This window comes from Maylandia zebra, linkage group LG4 (genome assembly GCF_041146795.1).
Source record: "Maylandia zebra isolate NMK-2024a linkage group LG4, Mzebra_GT3a, whole genome shotgun sequence".
Classification (NCBI taxonomy): Eukaryota; Metazoa; Chordata; class Actinopteri; order Cichliformes; family Cichlidae; genus Maylandia; species Maylandia zebra.
In genome coordinates, this window is record NC_135170.1 from 31,920,006 (window position 1) to 31,944,871 (window position 24,866).

At 39.1% G+C, this 24,866-nt stretch overlaps 1 protein-coding gene across 1 annotated transcript in view; it reads left to right on the top strand.

Annotated features, from left to right (window-relative positions):
* The window catches only part of shank1 (SH3 and multiple ankyrin repeat domains 1), a 104,779-nt gene that overhangs the window by 45,883 nt on the left and 34,030 nt on the right, over positions 1-24,866 (top strand). Inside the window, exons 3-14 of the mRNA XM_076883408.1 lie at positions 5,297-5,500; positions 6,075-6,146; positions 6,521-6,629; positions 10,579-10,733; positions 13,939-14,106; positions 16,594-16,710; positions 16,932-17,009; positions 18,161-18,227; positions 18,467-18,633; positions 19,314-19,435; positions 20,022-20,170; positions 23,530-23,643. Of these exons, the coding sequence (XP_076739523.1) occupies positions 5,297-5,500; positions 6,075-6,146; positions 6,521-6,629; positions 10,579-10,733; positions 13,939-14,106; positions 16,594-16,710; positions 16,932-17,009; positions 18,161-18,227; positions 18,467-18,633; positions 19,314-19,435; positions 20,022-20,170; positions 23,530-23,643 (1,522 nt within the window). The remainder of the gene's footprint in view (positions 1-5,296; positions 5,501-6,074; positions 6,147-6,520; positions 6,630-10,578; positions 10,734-13,938; positions 14,107-16,593; positions 16,711-16,931; positions 17,010-18,160; positions 18,228-18,466; positions 18,634-19,313; positions 19,436-20,021; positions 20,171-23,529; positions 23,644-24,866) is intronic.

The following is a 24,866-nucleotide window of genomic DNA, read 5'->3' on the forward strand; positions in this document are numbered from 1 at the left end:
GCTTTTTTTAATGTCGAGCAATACAAAAATGCCTGTAGGATTGGAGGATCAGTGAGAAAACTGAACTAAGCAGCATTTTGAAGGCCTGATCAGAATAATAAATGGGCGATGCCCCTAATTGGCTGGTTCAGTTAGAAGCTAGAGGATCAATCATTTTCCTGGAGGTGTACAGATCAATAAGCAACACGGCTGCCTCAGTAAAGTCTCCAAGCGTCTAAAACCATTTTAGGCCAAAAGCAGGGTTATTACAGAAATGCGTTTTATGATGATAATCAGTGTTTTATGATCTAATATTGTTACGGTTGACTGTGGGAATATTCTTCCTCTCTGATAACCAAATCCTTAACCTTCATTCCCTCATGCTGTGATTGTGATTCATTTTAAAGTGTTTGCTGGCTTCCTTTGATGGGACTGTAAGTGCAGTGTGTAGGGTGTGTGTGTGTGTGTGTGTGTGTGTGTGTGTGTGTGTGTGTGTGTGTGTGTGTGAGAGATAGAGAAAACTAATCTAATTCAAACAGACACACCTCTTCATCCTCTTGCTCCCTCTCACAAACTCAAAATCGAAGGCGTTCGCCTCCCTTTTACTCTGTTCTATTTTGCCACGCTGCTGTAACACACACACACACACACACACACACACACACACACACACACACACACACACACACACACACACACACACACACACACACACAAACACGCTCACTGATGCACATCCTCACACACAAATGCACGCACACCTTCCCAGTACCACATCTCCTAGGGAACACAAGGATGTCTCTATGGCAACAAGCAGCTTGCTCCACTAATGAACTGGTTGCCGTGGTGACCGGGTTGGCTGTGTGCGAATGGAGACACTGAATAAAATAGAGGGAGAAAATGTTGTGTTACTCCTCTGCACCCCCCCCCCCCCCCACCGTGTGGGGTTTTTATATCCTTCCCTTTGTAGGACACGAACAGTCACAGAAATGTGTGTCAGTGTGTGCGTGTGTGAAGAGATTAAGATGAGTGACAATTAATGAATGAGTGTAACGTGTTACACGCAGTGCTGGCTGGAGACTTGAGCCCATGCAGAGGGCCTAATGCAGCAGTACGCAGGGATCCTTGCAGCTGGCTGTGCTCTGCGTGGGCCGACCGTCCTGCTGCTGCTGCCTCAAGGTCAGAAAGCAGCCCAACTGCACTCTGGGCGATAAGAGGGAGGCGGGAGGGGAGCAATGCCAAAAAACCTTTTGTCAGCCATCTGTGTAGTGAGTTAGGCTCCACTTTGCTGACTGAGCTTCTAGGCCGTTATACATTTGGCCATTCACAACCCCATCGGAGACACTTAAAGCTGCACCCAACTGACATTCATATCCCGGAATGAGACCTCTGGGAATCACCCGATTTACTCAGCCACTGTCTCCCCCTTCTGGATCAGGGGGGCGCCGGCCTCAGTGTTCTGCAGCCAAAGAGAACATACACTGTCACAGAGCTTGATCTCATGACCCCTCTCAGGCATCCAAACAATCATTTCTGATTCACTAAAGGATTCTTGAAGAGTTTTTACTGATAAACGATAATTGTGTTTATCAAACAGCCAGAAATAACAGGAAAATGAATACAGCACAGATTTATTACCTTAACCACGCATGGACCAATAGTCACCAAAAATCTCATTATTCTATAAAACCACACACAATTGAACCATCTGCATAATACCGCATAATGCGTGCAGCACTGGGAGTTTATTTACTTTTTAAAATTTTTAATTACAAAAAGAAAAAGTTATGACTGCACAGCTAGTTCATGTTTGTTATTAGCTTACCAAAGGCCCACTTTAAGCCAGCAAATAGTTTATGCAGCAGGAGAGAAGTATGTTTATAATCTTTTTACCCAGACAGATTAGAAAAAAGAACCAGATTTCTAGTCTACTCAGATATATGCAGTTTATTATAATACATTTAGACCTTTCACTTTTTTCAAACTCCTGTAAACTTCTCTTTCACCTTATTTTCCTTCATATATATTTAATGTAAGACTGGAGAACGCTCACATTAAACATGGTCAACTTTTCAACAGAGAGGTCAGCATATGCACAAGTAATCCCTGTAATAGGAATATGGAGGTGCTCACACACACAAACTACACCCTTTTTGGCTCCTACCTCAAAGCACACTGTGTGCTGTCGATCTCACGTACTGCACAATAATGTTTAATATTTAGTATTTACTGTTATATTCCCATATATCATCGTAAAAAAAAAAAAAAAAGAATATGGAGGTGGGTAGAAGCTCCTTTTTGTTTGTATGTTTTTTAATAGATATATTTTAAAAATAAAACAAAAGATAATGAGAACTTAAATCCTTCATTTAGAGAACATTCAGAAGTTTGTAGTCTCTTTGGCAGTCATTATTTCTTCTTAGAACAGCTGGGTTATCCAAGACACTGCTCGGATAAGTCTATAAAGGCTGTGCACACCTGGATTTGGGCAGTTCCTCCCATTCCTCCTAAAAGATCCTGTCAATCTTTGTCAGATTAGATGGGAACCATCTGTGAACTGCCATCGTCTGTGCGAATTCATGCTTCAGTTTTCTGCTGCCTGCTCTCACTGCCACACTTCAACGTACAGATGATCTTAGCCAGATGATGAGCTGCACCTAGTTTTCAGCAGACACAGTACTGGGAGTTCTGTTCAGTCCAGAAAATCTTTATCTTCATATTCTCAAAGTCCTTCTCAAAGTTTGTTAAACTGCAAGCAGGCTGTCGTAACTGCTGCTGAGGTGATTGTTCTTCTCAGCTGACATCTCAATCTCTGTGGTGATCTTCTGAAGACTTGTTGCGATCTTCAGGCCCTGCCCACTCACTCAGTTTGGCATCGAATCTGTGGGGAGTCTTGTTTGTCCACAATTGTTCCATTTCACAGTTACTGACGCTGCTGTGCTCTTAGGACACTCGACGATTTATACAAATAGGTTGAAAACCCTTCCCCTAATCCATGTCTCACCACATTTTTATCATTCAGGTCTACAAAGTATTCCTCAGACTTAATAAGTTATTTCATATCCATCCATCCATTTTCTTCTGCTCATCCAGCTCAGGGTCACCTGGACAGGTCGCCAGGCTGTTCCAGGGCTAACACAGAGAGGCAGACAACCCTTCATACTCACATTCACACTTACAGCCAACTTTGAATTACCAATTAACCTAACCCCACCCATGTCAGCAGTTGGATCAGTGTTTAAATGATGGTCTGAAATTGCTACATAGATATATAACCCAAAATAACAAGGCTGAAGCCAAACAAGCAAGAAACACAGTGCTGAGTGGACGGAGAGGGAGAAAATACTAAGGCATCCAGCTCCTAAATGCTCCAGGGAGACTGGTCATGTCCTTTAGTTGTGCTGATTAACTCACTAACAGGCAGAGATGGGCAGTAACGCGTTACTGTAATCTGATTACTTTTTTCAAGTAACGAGTAAAGTAAGGGATTACTATTGCAAAATCGGTAATTAGATTACCGTTACTTTCCCGTAGGAACGCTGCGTTACTGCGTTACTAAAACCGTGATTTTTTTTGCGAGAATGTCTCATGACAGTGACGTAAGCAAGTGCGACGTTGGTGACAGCAGCTGTGTGCAGATCAACAATGGATAATATATCGAGTGCGGGAGAGAGTATGAGCGTGCAGCGTTTAAAGTGTGGAAGTACTGACCTTACTTTGAGTTTGATTCCATAAAAAGTGACAAAAACATTAGCGTCCATCGTGCGTGGGAAGAAAACTTCTTTTTACAGCGAAAAAAACCCCTAAACTTCCGAGCAAGCACCGAGTAGCTACGACGTGATGGGAAACTCACAGAGACACTCGCGCGGATTCTTCAACTGACCGCAGCACACCTACACCAGGGTAACCCTCCGCCTACCCTGCTCCTGCTTTACAGGTGAAAATAGAGCAAAAGGACCGCTGAGTCTTTGACTTTATTTATTTTCTGCTGTGTTTTACTTGCATCTGTTTGAAAGAGTGAGTGTAAACACAAAAAATATTTTATTTTATGTGCTGGAATGTGTAGAAAATAGGTTTAAATGTTAAACTAATTTATTCAAGTCAGAGAATGTTGCATATAATTAAATGTTTTGCTTGATGCATAAAGTTAAAAGATTAAAACTGATAAAACAAGTTAAAAAAAGAGACTTTTCCATTTGATTACATTTTGTATGATGGATTATGTAGAAAAAGTAGAATTGGGCTGAAAGATCTATCACTTTATCACCTCTTCAGGTTGTAAATCGTGTTTTTAAAAAGTAACTAAGTAACTAAGTAACTAAGTAATTAATTACTTTTGAAAATAAGTAATCAGTAAAGTAACGGGATTACTTTTTGGGGGGAGTAATCAGTAATTAGTTACTGATTACTTTTTTCAAGTAACTTGACCAACACTGCTAACAGGAAGATGGGGCAAAGCAACACGCAGAGCGAAGGAGGGGAAAAACACACAGCAGGCCCAGGCAGGGCAGGAGGGCCATCACACTAATGAAAAATGAGCACGAGAAGCTTAACCTGCTCTTAACTCCTGTATAGAATCGAAGTTTGTGTTTTCAATATTAGTTTTCACTTGGTTACATATTTGTATATTCAGACATGGGATACAGTTACACCCAGAGGGAAGAGTGCTTGTCAGCACTGTAGTTCAAATCAGTAATTCTTGGACGCAAGTCTGATTTCTTTATCGCTGAGCGACAGCTTATTAGTTCTAATAAGAGTTACATTATATCCTAATACAGGAGGTCAAAAACAGCTGTGGTACTGTAGCTAGCTGACATTTATTTGTTGTTCTTTGTTACATAAAACAAATATATTTCAGCTGTTTAAAGATTTAATCCAAATCAGCTGTGTTTTTGAAAAGTAACGAGTACTAGCAGGTGAAACACTCAGGCAGAAGTTGGGCTGTTCCTGGTGTAGAAAAGTTCCCCTGATTTTAGTTCATCTAATTTTTCCATTAGTTACTGTTCGTTTTAAAGGCACAGATTCAAAGGCCACTTCACCTCATATGATCAGATTAAAGCCCTCAGACTGATTTATCACAGTTTACACACTTTTGTCAGATCAGTGAATATGTTTCCATTTCCTTTCTACTTTTTAGATTTATATGTGTTTTAAAATCAGGTTTGTTAACTTGTGTATTACATGCATTTGATTGTTGCCGTGTTGAATCTGTATCCACTGTATATACTCATCCTGTAAATCTCTTTTTCAAACCACAACTGTTCTCAGAATATTTCACCTGAGCTAGCTTCAATATTTACTTTGGTATCTCTTGCAGAAATGTTTGCGGTTTAATCCAGATGCCACTGTGTGGAAGGCCAAGCAGCAGGTGCTGTGCTCCCTGACCGAGTCTCTGCGAGATGTCCTGAACTATGGTCTGTTCCAGCCTGCCACGGACGGCCACGATGCCAAGTTCCTGGAGGAAGAGAGGCTGCTAAAAGAGTACCCACAGTCCTTTGAGAAAGGTGTACCATATTTGGAGGTAATAACCGATCCTCTTATTGACAGTTTCATGAAACACAGAGTGTAATACTAGCTTTTTGCCCACAAGATGTCACTTTTGTGCAATAAAACAGATTCTGATTGTTTCCTATTAACAGGATTTTAAAATAAATCTAATGATATGTTCAGGAAAAGTCAGAAAAGTTTAATTACCTAGGCTAATTAATCTAAAGTTCATGCCAAGCTGCTGACTATTTATGAAATCTTATATTGATTGTCACCCAGCAAAGCTGCGAGTGCATGACACTGTTAAGTAGATTATAATTATAACTAAAGTAAAAGTATAATTGTAATTGTAATTATTATTATTATTGTTATTAGTTTTCCAACTTTTTAAGCTAGAGAGTATTTAAACTGCTGTGACGTCAGGCTGTTTCTTCCCCATTTCTTGTCTTTGGTGCAACAGAGAAGAAAGCCTGTATAGAAAACCAGATAAATCTTCTCCAGGCTCTATTTTGTGGATCTAGGCCAAAAGCTAAGAGAATTGAGGACAAAGGCCCTCTGTGTTAGGATTAACTCTTGGTTTCCTTTCTCTTTTTCTGTCACTGGTTTAGTTTCGTTATAAAACCAGGGTGTACAAACAAACAAATCTAGATGAGAAGCAGCTGGCCAAACTGCACACTAAGGTATGAAACTTCCAGATGGCTAATATGTGATATGTGTTACAGTTTGCATCTCCATGTTTGTGTAAGTGTCACTAAGCATGCAGTGGTGCATGTGTACATCTGTGCAGATTTATGCAGGATGCATTTGATTGTTCAGTAATGTTTTATATATGTTAATTTATTGTATTGAAATAAATAATTAAAGCTTAACTTAGACAAACAAACCAATGACATAAAATTGACAAAAACCCTTTTGCAATTGTAAAATCTACTATATGGATAGCTTTTCCTGAACCTGCTTTTGCTGTTTTTATTTTCACCAAACTATCCAATTTTTTCTGAATATTTATCAGTTACACGTGGGAAGTTTTTGTTTTTATTTCTTTTACATGTAGGCCAGCCTGAAGAAGTTCATGGATTACATTCAAACCAGCGCTGTGGACAAGATGGCCAAGTTCTTAGACAAGGGCCTCGATCCCAACTACCAGGATTCTGACACTGGTGGTAAGGATTCCTTCCACTCCCCCAACTGCACACGAGCACTTAGTTATTTTATCTACACAGTGCAAATTTTCTCTTGTTACACAGATAACATGTAACAGCTGTCATGCAGCCCAATTTAAAAAGGTGTTTCACAAGATAAAACAAACACATTTATAAAAGAGTTGGTGATGATCTCTCTGTTACAGTTAGCCAAAACGGGAACTCCAAATATGCAAGCAGCTAAGAAAGCACAAAGATAGTCAGCAGCTATGGAACCTGAAGCTCTCCTGTATGGACTCTTTAAACTGTTTTCAATTCCTCCCCCTCTGTTTTCTGCCCTCAGCTCTGCAGTATGTTGGCCTAACACTTTGTGAGGGATCTGAGCCAGTGCTGTTCACAATTTTGGTGGCTTTTCCTAGATCCTGTTAGTGCTCAGGGGGGCACAGCAGACGGCTCATTTACAGTTTGGGTGTGCTGCTCTGTGTCGCTCCAGCCGTTCAGGGAGCAAGTGTCAAAACACAAAACACAGCCTGTCATGATGGGTGTGAAACACGCTCCCGGCGCACAACACAGGGGGGAGACAGAGAGCCTCGATGAGCCTCCCTCACAAACATGCTGTTCCTGTACTGCATTCATGGTTTTTAGTCATGTTAAAGTCTGCAACAGCTATCTAAATGGGCTGGACCTCAACTCTAGGCACTTATTTGAGCAGATATTTTTCATTTCAGTGGTCACTAGAATATAAAAATGAAGAGTGAAAGGTTGCCAGTAAATCACAGGGTTTTATCCTGAAAGATAGAAATAAGGACCCTCACGTCCATACCAATGCCAGTTTAGAAATCAGATGGAATTAAAACTGTTTAAAATGTCTGTGGCGTTTCTCCCTAAATACAGTTCTTTTAAAAAACATTTCCCCCCCATAAAAATTACACTTTGTTGTTGTTGTTTTTTTTTTTTTAACCATCTTTGCTGGTCTAGCATATCATACACTGAACAGAAGCGCAAGCGTGACCATTTTCCATCTGTTTCGTGTCCTGGATACTCTCATCACCCTTTAAATGAAAAGAAACAAAGATTTTTTGTACAAACTGCAAGTTTGGATGATCCACATCCACCAGAGCACTTTAAAATATTAATTCCATTCATTCATTCTCTTCTGCTTATCATTATCAGGGTCGCAGGGGGGCTGGAGTCTATCCCAGCTACCAAAGGGCGGGAGGTAGGGTACGCTCTATGGACAGATCGCCTGTCTGTCGCAGGGCCACTTTAAAATAATATTTATCATGTCTTGAGGAGAAACTCTTCTCTTACTTTGCCACTAGGGTTAAAGAAAGTACAGATTATGTGTTTTTAGTCTGATCAGTGATTCTGCTCTAAGCAGTAGTGGGAGCTAATTAGCTAATAGTGCTGTTGTTTCAGGGTCCTCCTATTCAAGGTTCTGGGGCACAATAGTCTTTTCTATGACTGAGCTGAAAAGGTGTAGTTTTAGTACTGATATATATGTGTATATTTAATGCATGCAATTTAACCACTCCTTGGCATTTTGGCAAAACAAACCTGGTAAAAGTAATTGTGGGGCGGAGCAGGAAAGCATTTGTTTTAGCCCCAGTGATGTGAGACCACATGAAAACTAATCCTTTGTTCAAATCTATTGACTGGCCACAGCGTTTCCATGTGGAGTTTGCGTGCTCTCTCTGTGTTTATGTGGGTTCCCCCCGGGTATGTTAGGTTAATTGGTGATTCTAAATTGGCTGTCTCTCTGTGTTAGACCTGCTGCAGATTGTTGACCTGTTCAAGAATGTTTCCTGCCTCTTGCACAATGGCAGCTGGGATAGGCTCCAGCCAATCCATGACCTGAATTAGACAGGAGGAAGAAAACGGATGGAGGACTTGTTGCTGGATCCTAGTTTCTGTCCTTCTGCATTAAAGTTTGTGGAATCAAACATATATACAGTATATGACTCTGTGGTTTCAGGAAATGAATTGAATGAGATTTGTTGGTTTAACTGAATTTTGTATGAACTGGATTTAGATTTGGGGGTGTTGAAAAAAGCTGTTTAATATCAGTCAAAGTCTGATATAAGTGATATCCCTGTGTCCTGAAATAGCTTCTCCTGCCTTTTGACTTTATGGTTATGTGAAGGTATTTTGAAAGGAAGTCCAGGAACAGTGAATGCAGCATTAGTCCTATGCAGCCAGGGCAGAGAGGTGATAAAAAGCCTGCAGACAGAGATATATCCAACCTTGTTAATACTTTTTTGACCCGTTTGTCTCCTTGAAACTTTCTCCGTGGGCTTCCAGAAGCCTCACAGAGAATGCCTTCATTAGGACATGAAATAATTCTGCCATAATTAGCCTGGCTCCGGCCAGGACACACACTCATGATCAAGGAAACTCATAAATGGGTATTCCCTGACTCATCCTGACAGTATAACTTCAGAGGAAGCGCAGTCAAAACATTTCTCCAAATTGTTTGAACCTGAGATCTACAGAAAGTGTTCAGTGATGAAAGCCTTCAGTCATTTTCTTCTTTGCCAGAAAAATCACCTTGCAGACGGTGCTGTGTACCCTGTTTCAACTGGGAACACTTTGAATGGTTTTATTCTTGTAGGTGCTGGTGAACTGTCTTCCTGGAAAGGATCAAGTTAGCCAAAAAAGTGACACAGCACTTTTTTGACTGCAATAAATGATATTTTGAGCTTCTTTGTTTCTTTATATGACATCAGGATAACGGCAAAACATCAGTGCACTGGCAAAACATTCAGCTGGAAAGTAGTAATGTTACCTGTTAGATGGAACTAATGCAGAGGCTTTTTTCATTTCCCCTCACACTATCACAGAAAGGAATATAAATATTTGCAGAAGACTTAAAGTTGGCTGATCGGGATGTCGTAATCAGGAAGCAAGTTGATGGTGGTGAGATTTAGGATTGTCTAACTTTCATGTTCAAAATAATAAAACTGTTGTCACACATAAGGGGATTTTACTTGTTTATATCTGCCCAAATTCAGCTTTTTTATTTTAAATTTACATGTTGTCGTACAAAGGTAGTTAACTAATTTTCTTTATTAAAGTTGTAGAAGTGGAGGACAATGATAGAAACACTTTGTCAAGATGAATTTCACATTAGTGTGTTCTTTTAGTCTATAATGACTCTTGAATAGATTTCCATGAAACATGTGCCATTTGCTATATTCACAACTTTAAAGACAAAAATATGGAATATGGGAAAGCTATGTATTGTATATTCATCGTTTGAAAAACCTTCTTCTTTAAAAATAAATAAATGGTTGCATCATGATTACTGTTGTAAAATTTAAATTATCCAACACTTTTTTAAGGGTGTTATACCTGCAAGAATGCTAAGTAATGTTATGTTATGATAATATCTGATATAGATAAAAACATTAAGAGGTCTGGGATGTACCTGTGTGCCAAGTTTAGTTGCTCAACTCTTTTGCATAGGAAGAGTTTTTGGACAGGCAGCATCATGTAATTGCAGGATTGATGGTCATCTCCAAAGTGAGTTGTGCACATTTATGTATGTGCAGTCACTTCATTAAATCCTCTTTATTGCATGTTTTTCCTTACATGGAAACAGGATCTGCCCAGATCTAAAGGTACAATAAGATTACACAGACAGAAGATTTGGTTTGAAAATACATGGAAAACGCAAGAACTTTACATGATTATCAGTAAATTGTAGGTTAGATGTGTAGGCATTTGCTGCACTTTCTCAGCTTCATTACTGTGATGCACAAACTCTTTTTCACCTCACACGTCATTCAATTGTTAAATCATAACCATAAAAACTAAAATGCATTAAATGTTTCTTTTTTAAATGTTTGTTTCTGTCTCAGGAGTTTGGAAAGAGCTACTGTTCTCCAGCAAATCAGCTGTGAACTCCCTGCTCTATAACAGTCCCATTTAAATAAAGCTGCATATGTGTGTCTCTGTGTGTGTTCTTTAGAGACTCCTCTGACCCTGGCAGTGCAGTGTGAGCCAGGTGGAGGAGAGGCCATCCGGGTCCTGGTGGATGGAGGAGCTCATATTGACTTCCGTGCCAAAGATGGACTCACACCGCTACACAAGGCTGTTCGAGGCCACCACCATACAGCCCTGCTGGTAAACATTTGCATATGTTGGAGTCCTTTCATACTGCTATCTGCCTGTGGAAAGTGATGATTTTGCATGTATTATGTAACAAAAAGAGAAAAAACATCAACCTAGAACAGGGTGTATATCTTGCAAGATGGATATTTGCCCTGAAAGTGACACTGTATTCTCTTCATTTGCGTTGCTGTATATCTAAACAAGCTAAAGCCCGAACAAAAAGACCCTCCCACTCAGCGATCCACACCCACCCACACACAATATGCAAACAAATAACTCTATTATTTGATTCAGCCAGAGAGAAAGAGAGGCGTTAACATCCAGATTGCCTGGTTTTGACACATTTACATTTTAGGCGTTTATCCAGATTTTCAGCTCTCAAATTGCTGAGAATACAGGTAGCTGTAGACGAGAACCTCATTGGGGGAGATAATTGCAAGCGTTAACATTGTTAGAGCCTATGTTTTCCACAAAGGAAAGAAACTCTGCTAAACTGCACAAAGGTTTACATCAGACTCTGATTGAATACATCATTTTCCCCAGCCTGGGGTGTAACGTGACCTCTCTGAACCCCCAGCTATGAGTTTCCATCCTGATTTGAATTCTATGAATATTCCTCAACTTGAATTAGGAAACTATCATCAAGATATATTTTTTCCTTCCTACTGTACTATTGTTTTACTTGATGAAGGTTTTAAAGGTTCTACATTCTATATATTTAACTAGTTGGAGCAAGTTTTGGCTCAAAATACAGTGCAGATTGCCAATTCTTCCATGATAAAAATGGACTAGTTTCGTGTCTTGAAAAGAAATAAGCTGCCTACGCCCTCTCAAGAAGAAAACAAGGCAGAATGACTTTAGTTACGTATTGTAACCTCAGATTTAAGTGTAAGTGTAGCCCTTTAAGAAGCATCAACTGGGAATAGGTGTTTGAACAGAAATTGAGCCAAAAATAATAATAAGAAAAAAACTCCTGTAGGATCTTTTAAGTTACACAAAGCACAATGTTTTCATTAAAACTGTGTGACATGAGGGTTTCTATACGATAATAAATCTCTCTCAATTAAGATAAACAGCGTGGCCCTGATTTAACTCCATACACGGAGACGGATAACTTTCTTAGCAGCAGTTATGCTATTGGCCCACTTCAGCACAACAACTTCCTTGTTTGGATTCCCCATGTGACTCTACAGACCAATCAGAAGCCAGGAAGTCCTAGACTTAGGTAGATGTGGGAAAACCAATGAGGTGGAGTCAACACATTATTATTATTGTTTTGAAAGGTGTATATGTAAACATTCAAACATGTAAATGCCCAAAACACATAAACACTAAATATAAATGGAAATGTGTATATAATTAGCATAAACATGTGCACCATTAATGAAATGCTAATAAAGGAAGGAGCTAAGACACAGTTGTATGTTTTTATAGTTCGCAGTTTAATCTTTGGTTATTTTTAAGAGTGACTTTGAAGTTTAGTTTTTATTATTTTAAACGAATGTAGAAGTTTTTAATATTAGTTTTTGCTTTTCTTATTACAATATTAAGGTATAATAAGATTTCTGAGTTCTGAAAGCTAATATTATTCATGCAGAGCACTTTATTTTGACAATGCACACTTGCACAAATGCTTCCTCGTGCTATTTCTGTTCATAAATTTGACATAAATCTTGACAGATTGCTAAAACTAGTTTAGTAAGTATTCAATATATAGTTTTAGTCTTGCAGTAACTTTTATTAAAGTCTGTGTTCTTTGGTTTCAAATTGGTCTGCATTTCTACATTTCGATATAGCTGAGGCTGTGGACAGTCATGGTTCCAGTTTGTTGGTGATCTAGGTAAACCAAACCAACCAGACTCTATCAGTATCATGACATAAATAATCTGACAGCAGCAGCAGCAACAACAGTCCTATAAATAAATAAAACATTAATCCATAAATGGAGGAAACCATGTTTATTTTGGAGTCAATGCCAAAAACCAAGTCGATCATTTATGAAGTGTTGTGTAAACTGTAAACATTACTGTATATGTTCTCCTAGCCTGATATGAATGCTAACAAGTCAATTACTGCTGTGCTGAATCTGTCTTGGCTTATTTCTCCTCTTCTTCTTTTTTCTTCTTTCTTTTTTCACTCCCAGAAAGATGATGAGAGGCTTTCACTGATATCGTTAGGTTTAGACAGAATCACGCAACCATTCAGGAAGTCAGGCCTCTCGTACTGTCACTGCAAACTTGGCACATTTCTCTAGTTTGCCCTCAGTCCCCAAGAACTTGCCTGCCTTTCCCGGTGGCCTCTCTGTCTTTGCGTTCACCATCATTACATTAGCTACATTAGCCACACAACATGCTAGGGGTAAGGATTTTCTTTTTTTGTTGTTGTTGCACAGTGAAAATCAAGAATTACAGTACTCCACTCCAGTTCTCAGTCTTCAGTAGCTCAGATACAGGGAGCGCATAAGGACTCTTGCGTTCACTCTTGCAGCCAACAACTGAACATTTGGTGTGCAACGCCTATGGCTGAGACATTTTAAAGTTAAAGCTGGCAGAAGCTACTCTGGGGACTAAATAAAAATGGCGGACTGTGAAGCAATTGCTGATTTTAAAAAGGCATGTCCGCTCGTCAGCCAGGAGCAGTGCTTATCCTGTTCTGATGCCAAAATCACTGAAAGTGACTGCGAAGAAAACAGGCACCGGTGGTCTCTCTGTGTTGGTGCAAAAAAGGAACGAAGGAAAACACAGAAACAAAAGACAACAACAACAAATGTCCTCTTACATGGGAATCTGTATCAAATCATTTGCTTCTTAGAGACAGTGCATGGTTGATGAGAATCTATCATTCAAACTGGCTTTCAAATCTTTTATAGATTCAGATAGTGTCTCCAAACATTTTTTTATATGTACGCTAGACTTTCTAGTGTTTCTTATCTTATCCGTTATCGACCAAGTGTGTAACATTTCGTAAATGAGGTTTTTTTTATTTTTCTAAAGTTAGTTTTTGGCATTTAAAAGACTGACGTTAATTAATTTTTAATATAATTATGTTCTTCTGGACGCAAACAAAGTGGAAATAGCTTTGGGTCTAGTGGATTATTTTCAAACATGTCCCCTTTAAATCATTGCTATTTATCTTAGTAATTTATCTTTATCATTACTGTCAGAGTTTAACAAAGGCTTCAGCATGAGGGTTTTTTTTCTTTTGTGCCATCATACAGGTTCTGCTCTCTCTGGGGGCGTCCCCAGATTATAAGGACCGGCGAGGGCTGACGCCTCTTTACCACACTGTGCTGACAGGGGGCGACACCTCCTGCTGCGAAACAATGCTTTACCATCACGCCAAACTGGGCATCAGGGACGAGAACGGCTGGGATGAAACACATCAGGTAAACACTTTTTAAAAAAAATAAGTCACCTCAAGCAAATCTAGGACAAAATAAATACAGTTAATCTCCTGTGTTTTCAATAAAAGCGAAAACACCAAATCAACTGTAAAACTTTCTGTTTGAGGATCCTTGAAACAAACTCTAATGAGGTCAGTGGCCTGATTTACATCTATTTGGGAGCTGAGATGTGAAAGCACCAGAAAAAGGCGTCTGGACTTTCGGAGCTCATGTTCTTGTTGTTCATATTGCAGAAGTATGCCACATCACTTTTTGTAATGTACCAGTCTACTCTGTGTTCCAGTGTGTGTCTGCGTCAAAACCCATTCATGCCATGAAACACTTCACCTTTCACATCACATCCTACCCATCCTGCTTCAGTGGCCTCATGTAACAGCTGTGAAGTGGACAGGGAAGGCCGCGAGGAAAAATGAAGGTATCAGCTTGTTCATCTCAGTGTGTTCACTGCGTAAGCATCTGTCTCCTCAGCTCTATTTGTCAGACAGGGACTCCAAAAGAAACTGTTGGTGTGTGTGCGTTAAGTATGATTTGACTCATAAATTCAACACTAATAAGATTTTTGGACGAGGCCACTAAAAGAAGCTGCATTTTATCTCATGTCTGACGGATTGAAGATTGTTCTGTTGCATTTGGGTGCAGGGTAATTTCACATCATGTCAGCCCGCCTCTAGCAATCAGCTGTTACTTTTCCATAATAACTGTTGTACATTCAATGAGAGGATGCTAAACCATGAATATTTTGTGATATAACGGGGATAAATTTTGCACTCTTTAGTTTGCTATATTTGTCAGTATATTTGAATACTCAAAATTTCATTAATAGAGGAAAGATCCTCATAACGTTTTCTGGGCCAAAACACAAAAAACTGCAACCAAATTGATTTTACATTCACTTCAAGTTCCACAATATCAACCCTAAATCTCATTTTATTAATCATGACTGAGCGTCAGCATCATGGGATATATTATAGAGACAGAAAGACATCAAAAACTGCACCATTTCGATTTCTGTCATGTAGAGTGTGAAGTTTATAGAGCTTAAATGTGGTTAAATGTAAAAGTGGTTTAAGAAATGAGGGATTAAGCATTGTGAGCCCTGTGTACTCCAGGAGACTGTAACTCGAGCAATTTTAATAATATGAGGGCAAAATTTTGCATGTCAGTATTAAATGCATTGAGGTTTTTTTTTAACACCATGTTTTCTGTTTTGAGTGTATAGCGTGCTATAGGTCAGCCTGGCAGTTTTTCCTGACTTTTAACTTTTTTTTTTTTTTACTTTTATAACAATGAAAAAAATTAACCACATCACTGATAAATTAACTCATGTCAATTATTCGGTTAATAATAGCTCAGTGAGTCTGCAGCAGTCGCAGCAGCATGACTGAACGGGGCACTGAATTTGGAGCGTAAGGGCCTATGCAAACCACACTTAAGGAAATACCCCTCACCCCTCTCTTTGGAGCCAAAAAGAAGAAATTCATGAGGTCACAAGGCTGTCTTTAAAGCACAATTTTACTTGAAAATAGCAAAACAAATGGAAATGTGTTCAGCTGTGACTCAGCTGTCCTGGTTTGCGTTGAGTACATTAATATATTTACGCACCTTCAGAAAATCTCTCTCCTGTTTTGTACACTTTGCCGTCGAAGACAAATATTCTTGCATTTCTATAACTGTGGCTTCATTTCTCTATAATGATGAGATAACAGTTAATGATATGCTTGAATTTTAAATTTAGCCTGTAAAGGTGGCCCACTGTTATTTGTATAGGATCATCTGTTACAGTGCTATGTACAGAAAAGTGCCCTATAAGAACCAGTGGTTTGACCATAAATTAAACAAAAATTAAAAATTAATTAACATTACAAGCAAATAAAAAAATCTGAAGAGATAAAATAACCTAGCTTAGGGCTATGATATGTAATAGCTGCAAGATAAATGAGTGGGTTATTTATTTGTATAATAAGTGAAAAATGTTTAAAGCATGTTTGAGACACAGTTGATATTTCAGGCAAAAACGATTTAAAAAGCTTTGACTTCAAGATCAGTGAAGTACATGGATTCTATTATATTATTATATTAAATAAAACAGTTATTCAAAATACTGTGACTTACATCACATGTACTTTAACATGTTGACTTTTTTCTCACTTTAAATTAAAAAAATAAGTAAATCACGTGGGTCATTGTGTCTGCGTGAATAATGCTGCTCGTTTTTCTAGCAATGACTTTATTACTGTCATACTGTATTGTGTATATTTGTATTGTCAGTGTTTTATTGCCCCTGAGTTTGGAGGTTGTGTTAATTAAATTTGGTGTTACTGCCACCTTTGGCCATCGTCTCCTCTTCACCCTTGCTTGCCCCCCCGTCTCTCTTTTCTCTCTATTAAACAACCACATAAATCTTTCCTCTTTGACGCCTTGCTTTCGCTCTTTCTTTCGGTCTTACTACCAAACTGTTTTCATTCTCAGGCCTGTCAGAATGGTAACTCCCAGCATCTGGAGCACCTCCTATTCTACGGGGCGGATTCTTCCTCCCAGAATGCCTCTGGAAACACTGCCTTGCACATCTGTGCTTTATACAACAAGGTATTTCACAGAGTACAAATCAAGTATCGCCTTCCCCCGACTGTACCGAAATTTGATGCAATGATCTTTAAAACTGTGTTTTTAAAAAAGATCAACCTGCTTTTGTTTTCATCAACAAACTAAGTAAAAGCAATGATGGCACAGGGGAATGCCAGTAGAGAATCCTGCCCTTTGTATTGCACTTGCATTAAAGATACGTTAATCAATGCTGTTTGTTACAGGAAAGCTGTGCACGAATTCTGCTCTACCGGGGAGCAAATAAAGACACAAAGAATAACAGCGGGCAAACCCCCTTTCAGGTAAATGCTGAGTGTCTGGCTGGGTAATTATGCATGGTGTGGTTTATTGTCTTATTAACTTAGCATAGCATAAAGTATAAAGTGCTAGTGCCTAATTTCACTTCAGGCCAGCACTGTGCTGCAGTGCATACAGATGTCTCAGGTGTTGGAAATGCACGTGACCCCTAAATATGGATATATATATATAAGCTCCAGAAAAGGGAAAACAGCTAATTCAGAAAAGATGTTTCTGTAACACTCGAACACACAAAGAACATGAAAGAAAACATGGAAGAAACATTTTATACTAGTAAAAGCAACAGAACGGTAATAATTTGAGCAAACTGTCTATTTACCTTTGACTTGCACAAGATAAAACCATCATAGATACCTAAGAAAATTACTCCCAAAGGAAAACAAAATATAATTTTAAATTTTATGCATCAGAGATATAGTTTTTATGTAATGATTTTCTATTAATTCTATTTAATAAATAATTATTTATTTTAATTTTATTTACTTTATCAATTTTCATTCTATAATTTTTTTTAAATTAATATTGCTAATTTCCAATTCCAATATAGTTTCATCTAGTGCTCTGCTTAAGTAGCTTTGCATGATTCATTGTTCAAAAGCATCCTTATTTATCCCACACTAACTTTTAGTACATGCTTAAAACTATAAGATCCCAGGTAGAAACTATTTTTCAGTTTTATTAAGTAATGTGTTGTGCAGACACTGTTATAATTATTAAACTAAGATATTAAGATATTAATTTTACTTAAATTTCCAGGGAAAACACCACCAAAGCTCCTTTGTGCTTAAATATGACTTTTTCTCTGTTATTATGATAATGCTGCGTCACTACTGTGCATTCACACTTCATATCAGAAAATGTGTCGTTAATGAGAGCACGTCACTGAAGAAAGAGGATGGAAAATGCCCTTCATTTACTTAGACTTATAAATAATAATAAATAAAGTGTTCAATAATTTTTTTCCCTATACTTCTGAAATATCATTATATAATTTTGAGGCTATATTGCTCATCCTAATTAGAGTTATCTTAAACATAAGGAGTGTGTGTGTGTGTGTGTGTGTGTGTGTGTGTGTGTGTGTGTGTGTGTGTGTGTGTGTGTGTGTGTGTGTGTGTGTGTGCGTTTTGTTCATCAGGTGGCTGTTATGTCTGGCCATTTTGAGCTGGGAGAAATAATCAAAAACCACAGAGCCACAGATGTGGGTAAGTGCTATAACTGATGTCTGGTCTCAGATTTGTTCTGCAAGGTGTTTTTCTTAAGCTAACACAACACACAGGCTCTCTTACTTAACCTTAAATCAGCAGGACTTCTTTCAGCAGCAAGGGCCAATAACAATTTAAATACAAAGAAGTAGCATGTGGATGGAGAGTGTAAAGAAACATGCATCACGGTTTGTAGGATGATATGAAAAGAAGAATGAAATCTCTTCTGTCTCCCCTAGTCCCCTTTGTGGAGTCTCCAAAGTATGCCCCCCAGAGGCGGGAGAGCTCCCGGACGCTGACAATACCTCCTCATCCCTTCCTCAGAGCCAACAGCGACAGCAGCATGAACCTTCCAGACTGGATGGCAGTGCCCAACGCCCCGGGCACCAACATCGTCTCTGTGCAGGTGTCTGTGTTTGTCTCTGTGTGAGGAGGTCAGAGTTCAAATTATCGACACAGGAAACACCTATGGGTCGATTTTGTAACCTTTTCGTTTTTCAGAGAGATTTTTACTGGATGTTTTACTCGTTTTAATTAGAAAGCTCAGATTATTATTATTATTATTTTTTTACCAACAATGGAGACAGCAGTTGATAAAACAGCCGTATCTCAAAGCTTAAAACATTTTAGCAACTTGTGTTGTTGAAATGAATGATGCAAAGCACACAGCAAGCATTTCTAAGTGCACAAGTGCATCAAACATAGTTCAATCCATCAGAGCTAGTATTTTTTTCTGCTCCATTCTGCAGGGTTGGTCATGGGATGTGGAGCTTGTTGTCTAATTGGAAGGGGATTTATATATGGGTTCTTTAAACTTACTGCTTGCCTGCAAAACACCCATTTCCAACATGATGGAACATGTGCACAATATAACGCAGGGGATGACCTTTATCAACCTCTAGTGGTGAATACTGCTAATTGCAGGGCCTTATCTTCTCACATTTTATATAGTATGTGCTTTGGAGCAGAAGATTAATCACCAGTTCTTATTGTTATCCTCTTTAGGTTTACAGCCCAGAAAAATGTTAAATGTCATTAAAGTAGGTCATATTTGAGATTTCTCACCTTTCCTTCTCTGACCGACAGGGCTACAAGCATACAGGAACCCTGCGGAGCTCCAGCAGTCCCAGGGGGGCACGGACACGCTCTCCTTCCCGTGGGAGGATCGGAGACAAAGAGGACCGGAGCAGGCAGAGTCGGAGACAGGGGTGAGTGGAGGAGTCGGAGGACAAAGTGCTGTTAAACAGGAGCTTTGTTTCCACTTCCTGCAGATTCAGATGGATCAATCGAAGTGCTTTTGAGGCTTTTGTGCTGGGTGACAGATGTTAAACTCTTTTAAGTGGATTATGTGAGTCACGTTCTTAAAGAGCCATGAAAGGAGTTGAATATGGTTCATTTGGTGTAGTATTGTTAGTATTTGTTAGTATTCTCTGAAAATGGAAACTAAGAGTCATTCAGATCAGTAATAATTCTGATAATTCAGCCAATTCTTAATTTTTATGTTAAAGAACAAAGTCACACTCAACAGAAATCACACAATGTTTAGGGAACGTTTATAACAGCTCCCTGAAAAGTCATAGAAATAAACACGTAAACTAAACAGTTCAATGGTGACTTTTTCTTTCTTTCTGTAAAACAAAGTAGCTAATTTCTCAAAATAATTTAAGTCACTTGAGTCCCAGAAAGTTTCATTTGATGTACCAAGGGCTCAGTCAGCAGCTCAGTCCTGGACATAAAATGCTACAGAGGTTCCTGAACCTTAAACTGCAGTTTCAAATCCTCCTCCCCTCTCAGGCCTGGCCCAGCCACCACCACGGTTCAAACTGCGGGACAGCGAAGACGCCTGTACAGCGCCGTCCCAGGACGTGTTTTTATAGCCACTCGATCACATTCTGCACAGGGGGAGAGAGAAATCAGCTTCAACAAGGGGGACAGGGTCAAAGGTGAGTGTAACTCCATTTTCACATCATGTGAAGGTTTGTGTGGCAGACAGTCAAAACATTTTGTCTTCCATGTCAACTCAAAGTTAGTGATGCTGTTTCTCACCTGGTACTTGACTCAAAGAGACTGTAAGAAAGCACAAGCTCCACAAGAGGTATCTTTAATAGGCGCACAAGAAAAGCACATTTAAGACATGAAAAGCAACACTGCAGAAACCATTTAACGTAACATGATGTCACATGAGCTCATTTTACTGGAAATCTCTGGGAGTCTGGCATAGCCCCAAAAGTTCCTTCTAATATATAAGCTGCTGACTGTAAGGCTTTAACAAGATCAGAGGTGACAGCTTTTACATTAACATTATTTAGCTAACTGATGACGGATGGCAGATGATGCATCCATCAGAGTATTAGCGGAACCTAATATACTACTGCCTAATCAAGGTTTTATTGATATGTATAACATGCCAAACAAATGACTACAAATACATTCATCAAGGCACAGAACAACACAAGCAAGTTCAATATTTGTTCTTCTTTCAGCTTTTCAGCTTTTGTTATTTGCATCCAGCTTATGTTGCACGGCTTGCAGGATCCAAACAAAACAAAAAAAAAGTGGCTACAGTGGCTAAAAATGTGTGTCAGGCTACAGAGTTGGGATTACAGTATCAGCCCTTTGATATCCACTGTAGCTGGGAGTTGGTGAGCGTTCTCAACCAAACTACAGATGGATCTTGAGAAAACAGAGACTTTGAAATGGATGGAACTCCACAACCTTTGGAGAAAAATGAGACATTCACTACAGTCAGGAGGAGCCATCCTCTGGTGACAGTGAAGAAGCCTGAGTTGCTCAGACTAGAATACCTGGAGAACTTTCAGCTGTCGTCCATTAAGGACAATGAATGACTGTAGATAATTTTACTGCAGTCTAGGGCTGCCACGATTAGTCGACTAGTCACGATTATGTCGACTATTAAAATCGTCGACGACTAATTTAATAGTCGACGCATCGTTTGAAGCTTTGTAAGATCACAAAGGACGCAGGAATGAGTAGTAGGATTTAAGAGTGTAATAACGGACTGAAACAGAAGATGGCAGCACTGCATGTTCAAGGATGCCAGCTGCCGTTAAACCCCGAAGAAGAAGAAGCTGTGTCCCAGAATTCATAGCGCAGCCCAGTGCAGTTGTCAACAATGGCGGCAGCTAGTTAGTTTTAACTTTACTCTTATTATTCTTTCTGGGTCACAAAATAAACGTTTAACATATTTTCAGGCGAGAATGTAGCTGTGTAAACCTCAAATATCTGCTCAGTTTATCAAGACACCACATATTTTCAAAAGCGCTCCGACGTTTTCGGAGACGTCTGTTACCCACTAGCTCGTTAGCTAGGCGGGGGCAAGGCTAACTAGAGCCGTGAGAACACCGGACTCCCGGCAAATCGTTTTCAAACCCACCGCTGTCTTTTGCTAGTCAGGTTAAACATATATATAAGTCACTTAGATAACTTAAAAATGTTATTGTTTGGCTTTCTTTAGTATTTTATTTGTTCCTGAGTAAATCGGTTTGGCTGAGATTAAAGTTATAGTTTTTGCACAGCTAAAACTGTCAAGCAGACAGCTGATTATCAGAAGTGTGAGACGCTGGAGAATATACTCCGGTGTCCTGTTATATTTTAGAAAGCAAGGAGTTTATTAAACTTCACCGAAACAATCTGCAAATTTCATTAAAAATTAATAAACTACCATCTTGTCTTTATTTTTAGTTAGCACAAACACTTCAAGCTGTAAGCTAATGATAGTTATATAAGAGCAGATGCTGCTGGTGCAATAAGCTGTACGCTGTACGTCCAATGGATGATGATCTGATTAGTCGACTAATCGCAAAAATAATCGGTGACTAGTCGACTATCAAAATAATCGTTTGTGGCAGCCCTACTGCAGTCCACCCAAACTTTAAACCGAGATCAAAGTGTTAGAGACATGCAAAAAATATCCATGTTGAAACAGCGGGGGCTACATTTATTTAAGTATTACTCTGAACCAGCGGTCCCCAACTTATTTTGCTACACGGACCAGTATAATGTCAGACAATATCTTCACGGATCGGCCTTTGATGTGTTGCGGATAAATACAACAAAAAAAAAAAATGATATGGCCAACACAAAAACTGTGGTATTTTGTAAATATAATAATAAATGCGAATTCACTGTGTAATTGTGTAACTTCATTAGCAGCGCCCTCCTGACAATGTGCCAACAACATTGAGAGTAACATCCTCCCCTCAGCCCTTTAACGCTCCCTGGACGCTATGGTAACATGTAAATATTTCTTTCAAAATAAGACACACAACTACAAAGACCCAGGGAGTTAACGATAAAAACCCTGAAAACCATAAACCTCACACCCGAGCTTTAACTTGTGCGGCCCAGTACCAAACGACTCACGGACCGGCCCGGGGGTTGGGTACCGCCGCTCTAAACTATTACATAAACCTAACCAAGTCAGTTTAATGATAATTAAGTTAATTTTAAACGATTGAATTGTTTAAATAAAACAAATGAAGCGTAAAAATCTGTCAGGTTTACGACTCAAACTGTGTCTGTGGTGTGACGGGTGATACGATTCACTCCCCCGGTAACCCTTCCATCCTCCAAATGTGGACTTTTTTGACCTTTAAAAGTCAAAAATAATAAGTTCATATACTTGAACATGCACAGACAGATTCATGAACAACACCAGATTCATGTCCAGAAACACAAATCGATAGATTTAAGGGCGTGACTGTTTCGTGAACTGCCGTGAAACCTTCAAGGACTGCCTGACAAAGAGCTCGATAGCGTGTTGCAGCAAAGACAAAATCTGCGGCTGGCGAATGCAATGCTCCGACTTTGCCCAGAGATGAGCTCATTTCCTCATCAAAGTATGGCTTTATAAATAACTGCTTATAAGTGTTTTTTGCTTTGAGCCGTGAGTGTTTTATAAATGAGGGCCCTGCTGTAAAGGCAGCTTCTCTGTCTCGTGGGCCAAATCCAAATCCAGTCCACAGTGTCGTCAGATGAGTTTGTTAGATGGTCATGTCCTGACATGAGTGTAAGGTCTCTATATATGTTTGTATTTAATGTCTGCAGGTATGAATATGTGTGTGTTTGTGAGTGAGTCTAAGGTGTCGCCAGGTATGTATGTCTTGGTGAGTATGTAGGAGGTTTGCATGTCCACGTGTGTGTCCACATTTATTTTTTTTCCGTCTGTACTTGTTGTCTTTTTGTGTGCGTTCATTTCTCATCGATGTGTCTGTGTGTGTTTGTGTTGGTTGTGTCACCTTTTTTTTCTTAACATATTTCTCTTCCCTGTCCCCGTCTTTAGTACTGAGTGTTGGCGAGGGCGGTTACTGGGAGGGGACGGTCAGAGGTCGCACGGGATGGTTTCCCTCTGACTGTGTGGAGGAAGTGATGCTTCGAAGCCAAGACAACCGATCAGGTGAGGACGACCAGCTGTGGCGCACACTCACAAATGCACAGGAGGAAAAAAGTGCTGAGAAAACATTTCAGTTTTGCATTTACCCTCCCTGAGTATACAGCTTATTTGTATTTGAAACCTTTGTTTTGTGATCCGTTACTAGATCAAAAACTTATGGTGTTGAATTTTAAGGGTGGTTTGTAGAACATTTAGCATCATAAGCATGGGATTTTTCAATTTTAGGGCTATTTTTAGATTATTGGTAAATATGAATCATCACATGCATCATATGGTCTCCGTTTGTGTTTTCCATCCTGTTTTATTTGGAAGGTTAGTTCCTCAAGCAGTTTGCGTCTGCCTTTTCTTCTTTTTTGCAACAGCCTGTGCCTTATATTTTGTGTATTTAGTCTGTTTGTTCCCTTCTTGTCTGCATCACCTTTGTATGCTCGCTCCCTGCCATTGTTAAAATAACCACATTAACATTTAGCTCAAAGCACCACCATCCGCAGATTGACGGAGAGTCCGCTTACAATGCCTTAGTTCTTGTTTAACACTTTCTTCTTATACACCATATCCTATTTTAAGTGGTAAATAAAATGTTTTTTTTCTTTCACCTTATGCAAGACCAGCTCAATTTTTCACTTTGACTATAATCACCAATGTGATAGACATGCTTTTTTAGGGAAATATTCAATATAGTTAAAGAAGAACTAAGAGACCACAAAACGCAACAGCTAACACTATCAGCATGTAGTGGTAAGTATGATATGTAGTAGATATGGTTCCCATCTTCACCTTTGTTTATCATGCTTATGCTGTGCTGATTTATTTTAATGGTAATGACATTTAATTGTTATACAAGACACAATTAACAAGATCCACATTAACACCACAAAATAACAAAGGTGTATAAAACATGAGCAGAGAGAATGACATTACAGTAATCTTATCAAGAGGTGACCAGGAAGTGAAGCACAGAACATGTGGACTGGACAGTTAGCTATAGAAACATGTTTTAGCATGCTAACATTTATTGATTAACAATTCATACGACTGGATGCTCTAGTTAAACAGGTATGTGAGAAGTATGTCAAAAAATGACTTAAAAATTTGACTCTGACCTTGAAATGATGATCAGACAAACAACACACTGGTTAACAGGATTTATCAAAGTGTGAATAAAAAAATATTCCTTCAAGTAAAGAGGTCGGTCAAACTTTTTTACTTTCTTTCTTTTCTGTTTC